General features: G+C 37.4%; 1 protein-coding gene across 1 annotated transcript in view; it reads left to right on the top strand.

Annotated features, from left to right (window-relative positions):
- Positions 1 to 6,523: 6,523 nt before the first annotated feature.
- Positions 6,524 to 13,226, top strand: part of prkab1a (protein kinase, AMP-activated, beta 1 non-catalytic subunit, a) — a 10,202-nt gene continuing 3,499 nt past the window's right edge. The window contains exons 1-7 of the mRNA XM_005729183.1: positions 6,524 to 6,636; positions 7,949 to 8,152; positions 8,279 to 8,448; positions 8,676 to 8,769; positions 9,349 to 9,463; positions 9,695 to 9,828; positions 10,020 to 10,088. Of these exons, the coding sequence (XP_005729240.1) occupies positions 8,003 to 8,152; positions 8,279 to 8,448; positions 8,676 to 8,769; positions 9,349 to 9,463; positions 9,695 to 9,828; positions 10,020 to 10,088 (732 nt within the window). The 5' untranslated portion in view covers positions 6,524 to 6,636; positions 7,949 to 8,002. The remainder of the gene's footprint in view (positions 6,637 to 7,948; positions 8,153 to 8,278; positions 8,449 to 8,675; positions 8,770 to 9,348; positions 9,464 to 9,694; positions 9,829 to 10,019; positions 10,089 to 13,226) is intronic.

The raw sequence follows: 13,226 nt of genomic DNA, 5'->3' as shown, positions 1-13,226 counted from the left end.
TTGTGGTTTGAGGGATAATGTGCAGTGCTGAAATGCTTGCATAGTATTTGCAATATTGAGACTCTTTGTTTTCAAAGTATCAGCAAATATAATTAAAACTTTACAGATTTAGGTTTTTTTTTTTTCATTTTAAAACTAAATTAAATGGAATGGGCATGAGGCTCAAATCAAAGATCAAATATTAATTGGAAAAATTAATAAAAATAAACCTAAAATAAAACTGTATGACCATGTCTGACAGGAAGGTTACCGTAACCAGTGGTATACCGATGAGCATCAATGAATGCACAACATATCAAACCTTGACACAGACTGGCTACAGCGAAAGAAGACCACACTGGTGCCACTCCTGTCAGCTAACAACTGGAAACTGGCTACAATTTGCAGTTTTGCTTAAATTGGACAATAGAAAATTGGAAAAGATGGCACTTTTGAGTCTTGATTTCTGCTGCCACATTTGGATGGTAGAATTTTTGGCATAAAAACATAAAACCAGGGATTTGTTCTGCCTTTTATCAATTGTTCAGGATGCATCTGGTAGTGTAATGGGGTGGGGTATTCTTTAAGCACAAATTGTGCCCCTTAATACCAACTGAGTATTGTTTAAAGCAGGGGTAGGCAACTCCAGGCCTCAAGTGCCGGTTTTAGATATCACCCTTTGTCAACACACCTGAATCAAATGATTAGTTCATTAACAGGCCTCTGGAGAACTTAAGACATGTTGGAGGTAATTTAGCCATTTAAATCAGCCGTGTTGGATCAAGGACGCATCTAAAACCTGCAGGACACCGCCACTCGAGACCTGGAGTTGCCTACCCCTGGTTTAAAGAATACTGCCTGCCTGCCTGTCCCTTTATAACAGTCTACCCTTCTTCTGATGGCCATTTCTAGCAGGATAACAAGCCAAGTCTATTCATCTCAGACTTTGGTTTCTTGAAGATGACTGAGTTTATTGTACTCAAATGGCCTCCAGTTACCAGATCTCAATCCAATCCTTACCCGGAAGGAACACAGACCTCAACCACACAGATGTACAAACTGTTTTGGCTAACCACTACAAAAATGTGAACTTTCTGACCAGAGGCAAAAAATAAAAATCTGGTCCAAATTTACACAAACATTAAAGAAGCATACAAGGCGTTGCCCTCTGTCTGTTGGATCACATTTCACTGGCAGTGACTCCATAATATAGAACTCTAATCTGTAAAATCGGTTCAGCTGTTAACTCTTCAGGTCTGGAGTGAGGAGATCACTTCACTACTACAGAACTGTTTTGAAAGTGCAGCTTGAAGCAGCATCAGGAAATGAGTATAAACTCCATGACAAGCCTATTTCTCATTTTGAAATAGCCCTTTACTGGCACAGTTAAACACACTACATGCAAATCAAACTCAAAATTCTGTATTGTTCATAAGCTTCCAAATCATCCAAGGATTATCTAAAAAGGGGAAAAACTACTACCACTACTACTTTACCAATGTTGTATTAATGTTTGATTTGGAACTGGTAGCTTTCTCATTCTTTTAGTATAATGTAATGTGCGATGTGACATCTGGGATTTATCTGAAACCAGACCTATAATGACACAATATTTGATCAACTCTTAGGGCCAGTGTAACTTATGCTAACTAGTTGCATTTGCTGAAAAAAACCCCCAACAATTTGCATGCTTCAGACACGTTTGCATCTGACAGCATCCATTGCTGTTGGTGAGAAATGAGACTGCTTTTGTTTGCTTCTGTGTGAAATTGAATGGCCATTGTTGTGCAATGGTAGAATGAAAAGCTTGACAAGCGTAACATAGCAATAGAGTAGCACTGAATTTACACTTGTTTAAAATTCACTTATCAGACTCTGTTTGATTGCCTCATGCACTCTTTTTCCAAGCAGCTGAAGCAGACAGCATGACGGGATAGAATTGCTGCAACATCAACAAAGCTATGACTGCGAAGATTACACATTTCATGGAGTATAAAGAGGCTTTCCCTGAAAACCTCAACCATAAAATCTCAATATACAGCATGGAGGTCAAGAAGGTAGAACATTCAGAAGTGGCCCTTCATGGAGCAGTTTGAAACTAAGTGTTGCTTTTAAGTGTATGACCACTGGAACTTTCACCTACACACAATTAAAATTAAAACAACACTCTCTCATACCTACAAGAGGTTATACCATCTTTGTGCTAAGCGACTTTCCATATATTGATTGAAAAGAGTATAATTTGCCTCAGAAAGTAAAGGTGGTAAAAATAGAGAAGGGAAAATATACAGTGAAATAGTTGTCGGACCCTATAGCTCCCCAGTTGCTCTCAGGCTTTTTACTTTTATCTGTTTAATAGAACAGAGTTCAGCAGTTACATCTACCAGATGTTAAACTGAAGGTCAGACTAACTGTTCAAACTAACTGTAGGTGACAAACACACAAGCAGTAGAAAGAGAGAAAAGGCAAAACGGAGAGCGAGCGAGCGTGGGAGTGAAATCATTTAGATGAGGATGTTATGTAATTGTTTCATAACAGATTCAATGATGATCTTCTTGACCAGGCTAATTGCTGCATTAAATGCTGAGTCAAATGTGAAACTTGAGCTCTGAATTAATTCAAGGTTATCCCGCCTAAATAGCCTCACAAATTAATGTGCTAATGAGAAAGACTGTTTGAAGCCCCCTTGTGTGGACTTTGCATCATTTGGGATATTCAGCTTATGACTGAGTACTTTTTTTTTCTGCTGAAACAAAGGCTCTGAAAAATTAAGATTGTTGAAAAGTTGTTTGAAAAGGGCTGAAAGCAAAGCAGAAATTCTGACTTCACTAAGCTCTTTTCAAACAACTTTTCAACAATCTTAATTTTTCGGAGCCTTAAGCATGAAACAGCAACTCGAAGCAGTGAGTGGTATAAAAATATCTATTTCTCCTTTAATCAGTGTCATATTGAGTAGAAGCAGAAGAAGTATAAATAAATAAAAGTGCATTGTAGTGGTCTGCCCTGCTGCCTGTTCAGGGACTATCTTGCTTTTCACCCATTGTCAGTCAAGTTAAACTTTTCTTAGACCAAAACAAATGATGACAGGATGCATGGCCAATTTACCAATCAATTAATCCAAGAATGTAAAACATGCAAACTAAGCTATTACATCTTAGAAATCCAAACTGTTCTGTTTTATAGGGAGATGACTGTTTTTTTTTTTTTTTTTTTTTTTTTTTGTATTTTCCATTTTTGTTATAGATAAAAATAACCAGTAATCCAATTCTGTCTACAGTAGATAAACCATGGCCTTTTCCTAAGTGCATTATGAAAAAAGTCAGTGAATTACATGTGAAGGGCTCTGTTGTCATAAGCATGGGAACTATCGTCACTTCCAAATTTTGCTTCCATAAATAAATAAATACATTTTGATGGTGCATTAATTTGTTCCTAACTGTCTCCAGCAACTGCACAGTTGACTTTTGTTTGATTTCAGTGTCCCCAGTAACCTCTATACTGTATTTATGATCTTTTTTTTTAAAGTACATCTTCAACAGAAAACAAATAATGTTTTTGGAACAGAGCTTTGCCTTTCAGTTAATGATAGTGAGATGATTCTATGCCATCATGTTTGAATGTTAGCGCTTTAATAAAAGTAGTCTTTGCTTACTAGTCTACAAGTGTGCCAAATGTGTTATGCACAGATGTGAGCCTGTAAGAGTATCAAAGAAACAACCGTTTTTGTTTTTGTTTTTTTCTTTTGAGTCATCTCTCCCCATGTGTGATCCAGAGGAGCTCTGTACAAAGGTTATCTGGCGTGTCCTACAAGGAGTGTAACAGGGCCAGCTGCTGGCAGAGGTGCTGTGATGCGGACGGCTGCTGTTGTGTGATGGCTTCACTCAGCAGGGATGAGTAATGGTAAACAAGTGTGGCAGTGCGGTCATAGCTCTGGGGAGGCAGAGCCAGAGGAGAGCTGCAGTAAAATGTCAGCGCACAGTTTCTTCATGGAGTTCACAGACTGGTTTGAGTGCCAATGCAGGATTTCTAAATAGGCAGTGAGTTCCAGATTGGCAACTATTAGGTTAAATTTTTCTGGTGATAATGAGTGTCAGTGGCAATGCCTTATCGTAGAGTTTGATTTGAAGGTCATCTGCATACATGGGAATACAGACACAAGCCACTCCAGTCTCACTAAAAAACAAGACAAGACCTCAGTGGGGATACTTGCCATCCAACTCTATTTCTCCAATGCCATTTTTAGATCATCCTCCGCGTGTAAGCAAATAATTCACATCCTACTTCCACCAGCACAGCCAACCTTTTCCTTGGAGCCAACTCGGTCTCTGCAACTGACATGAGCCAATTACAGTCGTCTGGTTCCAGGAAGTACAGCCATTGCTCTTTTTTAATTTTTCTTTTCTTTTTTTTTTCTCTTGAGCTAATTTGATTCAATGTACTCAGCGAAAGTGTTGCATTTGTCCACTGCACAAAAATATGCATTTAAAATTTTGGCTCATGCTTTTTTTTTGTTTTGGCATCTCTAAAAAATAAAGTTGAAGAAAAAACAACAAAAGTTGGCTATAACAAGGCATAAGCTGTGAAGGGAAAAATTAAATCTCTGTAATTGAACACCCCATGTGGATCGACAGCTGTGTGATGCAGTCAAGTGTGGCTGGCCATGGATGTAATTTGGGGCTGTGCCTGCTGTAACATGCGCAGATAAGAGGGCCTTGTGAAAATGTAAATTCTTCTCTTTTAAAACGGTCCAGCGAAATCCCACCTCCCCTCAGCTCAAACATCTCTACTGGACATTAAAAAAAAAAACAGAGCCTTAGCTGCTCATTATGTGCCAAAAGGCTGCACAGCTTTCTCTGCCTCCTGTGTCTCGAGGATGCTGTTGTGCCATTGGGGGTAGACATCGTTAACTCTTTTAAATCTCTGTCAAACTTTGAGAAAAATGAGTTGATAAAGTCAGGGAATGTTGGTGAGGGGACAAACAAACATCAAATGATTTTTTTAAGCTTTTGCTGCAGTTTTGTGTGACTGCTAACAGGAGATACTGTAACAGAAATGTACCCCATGAGGTGCAATAACAACAGACAGGGAGCGAACACTAATAGCAAAAAGTATTGCATTTGCTGTTAAATGTTCCACTTGTATTGCCGAAGTAACAGAACATAAAAATGTGTAGTTAATAAAAATAATGACAATCTATTTGCTGTGTTACAAGTAGCAACACAGTGTGCTGTTACTGTATGACTTATAATAAATGCACTTTACTAAAGCTAAATCTGAATACTTTTTGATCTTATTAATTGCACCTTCTCTTTCCCTGCTTTTTCTTTTATTACCAGGCACACAGACACCACAGTACTGCTCAGGGTGCTTGCCACCACAGCAACCTAATGAGTTTTCACACTGTCCAACAGTTAGATCGGGCTGCCTTACAAGGACTGGTGATTTGCTGCTTCGTCTCTATCTCTTTATCTCTACAGGGCATTGATACTTTAATCATCACAGAAGCATGGCTTTGAATTCAAACAATTATTTAGGTGACCGTATTAGGCATTCTCACAGCTGGATCTGATTCCTCATATTACATTTGTGAAATGTGTTAAAGGCAATTATACCAAGGAACACATTCATATTAGATATCAGGGATAGGATAAAGCTGCTGTGTTTTTGTTATACCAGCAGTCTAAATTTTCCCAAAGCACTGTCACTGGCTGCAAGACATCATTAGCCTAACTGGTGGTATGAAACACAATGTATAAGCATATCATATTTAGACCTATTAACATATTCTATCAGTATCTGCATCTATATTTATGTTTATGTATGGATTGGAGATTATGACACTGACAAAAAGACAGGAGGCAAAGCTGGACTTGGCAGAGTTGAAGATGATAAGATTTCCATTTGGAGTGACCAGAATGGAAAGGATTAGAAATGAGTACAGTTCAGGCTTAGTCTGTGTTTGGATATGTGCACAGGAGGGATATGAGAATATAATAGGCAAATGATGTTAAATATGCAGCTGCCAAGCCAGAGGAAAAGAGGAAGACCACAGAGAAGATTCATGGATGTAGTGAAGGTGACTATGCAGAGGGTTGTCATATCAAAGGATGCCAGGGATAGGTCAAGTTGGAGGCAGGTAGTCTGCGGATCATCAAAGCTGAAAGAAGTGTTTTTCTATGGATTTGAAGGATTGCTATATGCATTTTAAATATAGCAAATGTTGCACATTTTCATTAAACTGTATTAAAGAAAAAAAGTCTCATGCTTCTATTGGCTCATTAAACACAACTCTATATCCATTGTACTGACCCACATTGCAGGCTACTTGACCCACTCTTCCATCTAGTGTTGAGTACGTGACATTACGTCTGTCATTATAGAGAATTAAATTGTAAAAGGTTATAATAGTCGAACATTAAACCAAAAGATTTATTATGGATAAGAGTAGTTTATGAGACAATAAACGACGGTAGTAGTGACGGATAATATTTTGCTTTTCACGAGGTCAGGGTGCATTAATATTTTGCATTCGGATGAAGTGCGCATGCGCAACAGGGGCCGGATTCTGCTAGAAGGATCAAATGTTTTTGTTTTCGTGCGGGATGGAAGGTAGTTGACAGGTCGACATCGATATCTACGACGGCAAACGTTTCTCAGGTAAACAAAACAACCCTACGTTTCTTGTCGGTGTTTGTATTCATTAGTTGATATCACCTTTTAAGTCGAAGCAGATAGCATGTTTGGGCTACATATGCTAGTAGGTTACCCAATGTTAGCTTTAGTAACGCTGTATTTCATAGCTTCTATTTCATGTGTCTTACAACAGCCTCGTGTTTATTTGGTATAATTTAGAGTATGAGGCCACAGGAAGTTGGAATGGAGCTTAGACGTTAAGATGAGCTAACATAACCGCAGGCATGTCACAACCTTTGATGCTAGTATGTAAACACAGTGCTGATAAGATCTAAACACGCTGCGCATACATGTACACACCTGTTTGACATCGTCTTCCATAAATATCATTATATAACCAAAAATAGCCAAGTTATTCTAAGGAAACTGAAATGGTTATGTTTTCATGTTGCAGGGTACTAGAATATTCCAGTAACACTCCCATTCAGTGGTATTTCCAAATACAGTTTCATACTTTTTCTAAAGTAAAATAAACTGGCAGATATCATAACAGTAAAACATCATTTGACTTTAAAACCTCCAGTGTCACTTGTGGGAGTGTTTCAGGTAGAGTTTTATTTCATTGTATAACATTATGAGGTCAATAATAAGTAATCCATTACTGTAACTATGGTTTCTGCTGTTCTTTTAAAAAGGTTGTCTTACCTTTACTTGTGTGTACTGACAGAGCAGGCAGTGCAGATTCCGTGATATTGTTCTATAAGTAAAAGAACAACAAAGTGTGGTCAGAGTGTTGGCTAGAAAATTGTTTTTGTTCTGTAATTGTATTTTTATATTGCAAATAACTGAGTGTAAGCTAAAAGTGTAAGGAACAGCGTTATATTTATAGGCCTATAAATGACCTGCAGTAATGTAAATGTATTCCAGAGAGAATGGTATACTCAAACAAATACACCCATCCTTTAGAGGAAATAGGTATCATGCTGAAAGACGTGTTTTATTTGGATCACATTTAAACTAACATAACAAGACAGTTGACACTGAAACATATACAAGATATCTGGTATTAACGTCCCAGGGATTGTTTTGGAGTCAATAAAGGAACTCATAGTTGTTCAGTATGATACACTTAGAAATGGAAAAGTTGTAGTCTGCCCACATGATTCAGCTTGTTCTACTGCAGAAGTCACTATAAATAGCATTGGTACCTAAAATGTCTCTTTTGAGAGTTGCAGGCCTAAAAAGCAACATTTTAACCAGTAAGCCTTTAGCTGTTATAAATAAATCTGTAAGGTGTTATGTAGTCTCTTCTGACTTTACGGCTTTCTTTACACAGCTGAATCAACTCTACTTGCAGTGACCTTGTAACAGCCTGCAAGAAGACAAAGCCATGGGGAATACAAGCAGTGAGAGGGCTGCAATGGGCCACGGCGAGAAGGCGCAGCGGAGGGACAGCCGAGGTATCAAAGAGGGTGAGAGGCCAAAAATCCTCATGGATAGCCCAGAGGATGCTGATATTTTTCATGGAGAGGACATAAAGGTAAATTGGGCTGCTCTCTTAGAGGTGCATATCAGGTAGAATTTATAGCCTTCTTGGCCCTGTAGATCTCTTCAAACTCTAATCCTTGTTGATAAATAATATTCTTGTGTATGATGTGCATTTAAGGCACCCTTAGAGAAAGAGGAGTTCCTTGCTTGGCAGCAAGACTTAGAATCAGATGACAAGGCACCAACTCTGGAACGGCCGACAGTCTTTCGCTGGAAAGGAGATGGAAAGGAGGTCTACCTCTCTGGATCCTTCAACAACTGGACCAACAAAATTCCCCTTATTAGAAGGTGAGAGCATGTTATAAATCTGAACATGTTTTTCAGGTTGAATTTCTGGCTGTTTATCTTTTGAGATTTAAACTCGAGTTTTAACAGATTTCTTTTATTCCTATTTGCATATGAGAAAGGTTTACTAGAACAAGCCAAGAATGTGAGTTCTTCTTCTTTGTTAATCGCTGGTTTAACTTACCTGTGTGCCAAATGTTTTCTTTTCTTTTGTTTGTGATCTATCAAAGTCAGAACACCTTTGTGGCAATTGTCGATCTACCTGAGGGGGAGCATCAGTACAAATTTTACGTGGATGGTCAGTGGACCCACGACCCAGCTGAGGTAAGCCGTTACTCTCACAGTCATTTATGACCTGTTGTCAAACAAGCATATTTTACTTTACTTACCTAGACCTCAACACAAAATCTGCAGCAGTTTCAGTTTTTAAAGGCACTGCAGCTTTGCCATTCCTGTAAAGTCTGGGTAGACAAAAGCATATGTTCACTAATGCATTAATATTATCATTACATTATGAGTAATAACTTGTGAGTGTATTAAGGCCACTAGTATAGGTTATGATGAGCTGGCTTCATGACTGACTGCAGGCATGTATCTGAGTCACCTTATCTGATGTCATGCTTTAACAATAAACATCTTTTTTTCTCTCTTCAGAAATATAGTAACAAGTGTATAAAATATTAGCACACACATATGGTAATCAGGACAAATGGTGCAGTGGAGGGCCATGACTAGAGGTAGAGTAGTCATGAGTGGACATTAGTTTAAGAGGCTTAAGTGGTTTGCTTCACATCATGATGCTTGTTAAAGCAAACACTGGCCTGCTATTATATAAAGTATGTCTTTTTGGTCTATACTTTTGAGCTTTATTTGTGAGTTTTATTGTCTCCTGTTTCCTAACAGCCTGTTGTAACCAGTCAGCTAGGCACAGTCAACAATATCATTCAGGTAAAGAAGACTGACTTTGAGGTTTTTGATGCGCTAATGGTGGATTCGCAGAAATGCTCTGACATGTCAGGTGAGTGCTGACAGCCACTGTTTATCTGTGCTTTTTTTTAAACATTTACTGATCCAGACTACATGTCTGGAAAGCAGGGGTATAAAAGTGTTCAAAAATAATCTTCATTCATTTTAAAGACCAACTTTTTTTGTTCCTGCCTTTTTTAATGGATTTCAACATTGCTGTTAAAATCTATAGGTTTGAAAATAATTTAATGTTCTTGTCATACTGTTCCCCCCCCCCCCTCAGACCTTTCTAGCTCTCCTCCTGGGCCATATCATCAGGATGCTTATGTCCCTAAACAGGAAGAGAAGTTAAAATCTCCACCCATTCTTCCACCTCACCTTCTACAGGTCATCCTTAACAAAGACACTGGGATTTCTGTAAGTAGCTGTAATCTGAGATGGATTTGGCTTATTCCCACTTTCCCCTGCCTGCATTTCATAAAAATAGAATAGCCCTTTATTGTCATTGTACACGTACAACAAAATTGTGAATAAAAAATGCATCCACAAGAATAAATAATACAGATCATTTATTTTAAATGTTGTTGTTTTGTTTGTCATTGTTTCAGTGTGACCCTGCACTGCTCCCAGAACCCAACCATGTCATGCTCAACCACCTCTATGCACTTTCCATTAAGGTAAGGTTTCAGGGTGACTTTTAAGATTTTTGTGTTTGATGTTTTTCGGTAGCGTGTGAGAAAACTTGATCGGCTTTGTAAGCATTTTAACAGAAAGTGTGCGCTGCTGATGCTTTTGCTTTTAGCAAGCTTGCACGTTGTTGGCACAGCAGATTGAATCTATGCATTGCCAAAAAGGCTGATAAATGGGACAGAAGAACAGATGAAGGACAGATAATTCTCCTTCTTTCAACTCTCTGACAGGAAAAACAAACTTTACTTGCATTTCAAGATAGCCACAGCAAATGTCTGCATGTCAACAAAAAAAAGGAGTGGAAAACAACTATGTGTATTTTCCATTTCAGGTAGTGGGTGGTCAGATATTCACTTTTTTCCATTTGGTTTCTCTTGTAATGTAGTTAAGTAGTTGTACATGAAGCAGATAAAATGTTGCTGTATTTAGCTTAAACACATTTTTGAATGACTTTATGTTCACTAGTGTGACCTGTGAGAAAAACTTTCATTTTGGGGACAATCTAAGTGGCTCTGTTGAAACTTTACTAATTGTAATTTCTCATCTTCTTAATGACTGTTGATATATTAGTAATGCTGCAAAGTTACAATCTTGAATATGCATCACATTATTTCATTATGTCTTATGTTTGGTTGAGTAATCTGATTTAAAAAATACTTCTGTCCTTTAATAGGTTCTTTAAAACAAACTGTTCAGACAGTTCAATTCTAGAAATTGCAGTGCTTTTAATAGCTTAAAACTTAACTAACAAATAAACCCTTTCATTGTATTCATGAGATGTTGAAATCAAATGCAACAATAAATAGTACAGCAATGTCAAACAAAAATCAGGCATAATATAAAATAGCCTTTACTTGGTCTTCTTGGAAGTCTTTGTTACGTTAGGAGGCAAAAAAAAAAGTTCTGACAGTATTGCTTCTCCTGGATGAGGTAGTGTGTTTATGTGTGTGTTTTGTGCACCTCCATGTGTGTCTGTGTGTTTAAATGTGCTAGTGAATGAGTTATCGTGTGTGTCCGTAACCTTTAAAGGAGCATGTGGTGGCTGCAATGAAGAAAAGTGAGCATATCACCATTCTCAGAACTGAGGTTTGAGGCCACGTTTCCTGCTGCACAAACAGACACTCTGATAGTGTAGATGTTAGTAATTAATGTTAATAGTTAATGTTTAGGATAATTCAGTCTGCAGCCTAACAATCCCAGGTCAGTGACTCAGTGTTACTGGCCTGTGGAAAGAAAAAAGGAAAAAAAGCAAGCTTTTATTTTTATACATTTCTTTTAAATATATAAAAAAAATATATATATATTTACTAAATATATCTGACACATTTCAATAGTAATACAATTTAATTGATATATTTTATTTATAATGTATATTATTAATCTAATGCTTCAAAATAATGTCACTTTATGTCAGAGCTTATTGAAGAGGTGATTTGATGAAGGACTCCCACCATGGGCACCCTTTCAAGTTTGTGAATGTGATAACTTGAGAAGAAGGTGACGCATCACCTTTAAATTGATGCCAAAAGTGTATTTACTAAAAGTTTTCTGAACAGGACTTTCAGAAAACATGACCTCAACTTAAAGGTCAGAGGTCATGTTTTCTGAAAGTCCTGTTTGTTAGGGTGATATTTTCTATATTGTCATTTCTGCTTAGAAACATATAATCATTTATGCTTAGAAATATATAATCATCTGTGTGCTGATAAAAATCATATCCTTATTAGTAGAGCAGGGTGATATGACCGAAAATATTTATCACGATATACATTTGAAAATTTGCGATAACGATATAACTGACGATATAATTGACACTAGACAAAATACTTTACAACTCCACAACTTTATTAGTGCAAAGAACCCCATCAATGTATTTTCACTTAAACAAGCAGCTGTTTTTTATGTGCATTAAAGTTATATAAAAATTTAACAGTGTAAATTCCCTGCTGACAGTTTAACCAAAAGGCATTTCCAGTGGAAATTGGCCGACATATCCTCAGCATAACCATGTATGATATCCACAAAACTTAAAAAGAGGTTATACACATAATACGGTAATATTATGTTGAAGCGCAGTACGTATCACTCCGTGAGGCTCCTGCCTACGATAGCCGTAATGCTCCGACAATCCATCAAGCGGTGCGGGTTCGTAGCTTAGCAAAGTCGTACTGAAACATTTGACAGATTTTTGAGCGCCGTGTACATAAAATCGCAAGGTCAGTAAACACAACCAGAATTCATACATAAGGCACACGGGATTATAAGGGGCTCTGTTGATTTTCAGAAAAATCAAAGGATTGATTTTAACCCTTAAGGACCCACAGTGACACTGGTGTCACTGCCCCTTTACACTTAAAGAAAAACTATTTATAATGGTTTAACTTTGACTTTTAACTAATAAAGTCCCTAAGTGACGTCTACTGCACAAACTAATTCAGTCATGTGATAAGTGAGGCACTCTGGGTGTTCAAGACACCATTTTCAAAGTCTTGGTCCACCTGGTTAGCTAATGAGACCGCTGTGCTAATTTTAAAAACTTTCTTTTCTTTTTGCAAAGGTAAGCTTTTACTCATTCAGCAATTCTAAACTTTAGATAAGATGTCATAGGTCCCTTGTAACCTAGTTTGGTAATATTTCTGAACCAATTTGATCTAGAATCAGTTTGTTAAACATCGCTGTGACAAATATGTCACATCGGGCATTAAACTCCAAATTTTCTTAAAAAAACTGATGTGACATATTTGTCACAAAAAGACAAAAACTGATCATTTGCTTAGTCAGTTTAGCTCATTCAGTTATTTTAAGTAAATTTATTCTTTGTTGTTAATTCTCAGTCATATTTAACTAAATTCAAGCATAACTAATTTTTTAAATTACCTAAATTTGTGATGGAACTTTACTTTAGCTTTGTCGAGGCGTTTTTCAGTTACCCCCCCATTTTTTTTTATCATTTTCACTCTTTTGTAGAATGGATAAAAAGAAAAAATATAGTGTTCAAGATGCGCTGGAGTTTATCACTGCAGAGGACAGTGAGTATGAGGGATGTGAAAGTAGCTCAGATGAAGATTCTGAAGACCCTAATTACATCCCCCACAAAGACGTGGAGAGTGATGAATCAAGTGAAT

The sequence above is a fragment of the Pundamilia nyererei genome, unplaced genomic scaffold (assembly GCF_000239375.1).
Source record: "Pundamilia nyererei isolate P.nyererei 1_Seehausen unplaced genomic scaffold, PunNye1.0 scaffold00032, whole genome shotgun sequence".
Lineage (NCBI taxonomy): Eukaryota > Metazoa > Chordata > Actinopteri > Cichliformes > Cichlidae > Pundamilia > Pundamilia nyererei.
Note: the sequence above shows the minus strand (reverse complement) of the source record. Positions and strands in the feature narration are given on the sequence as shown.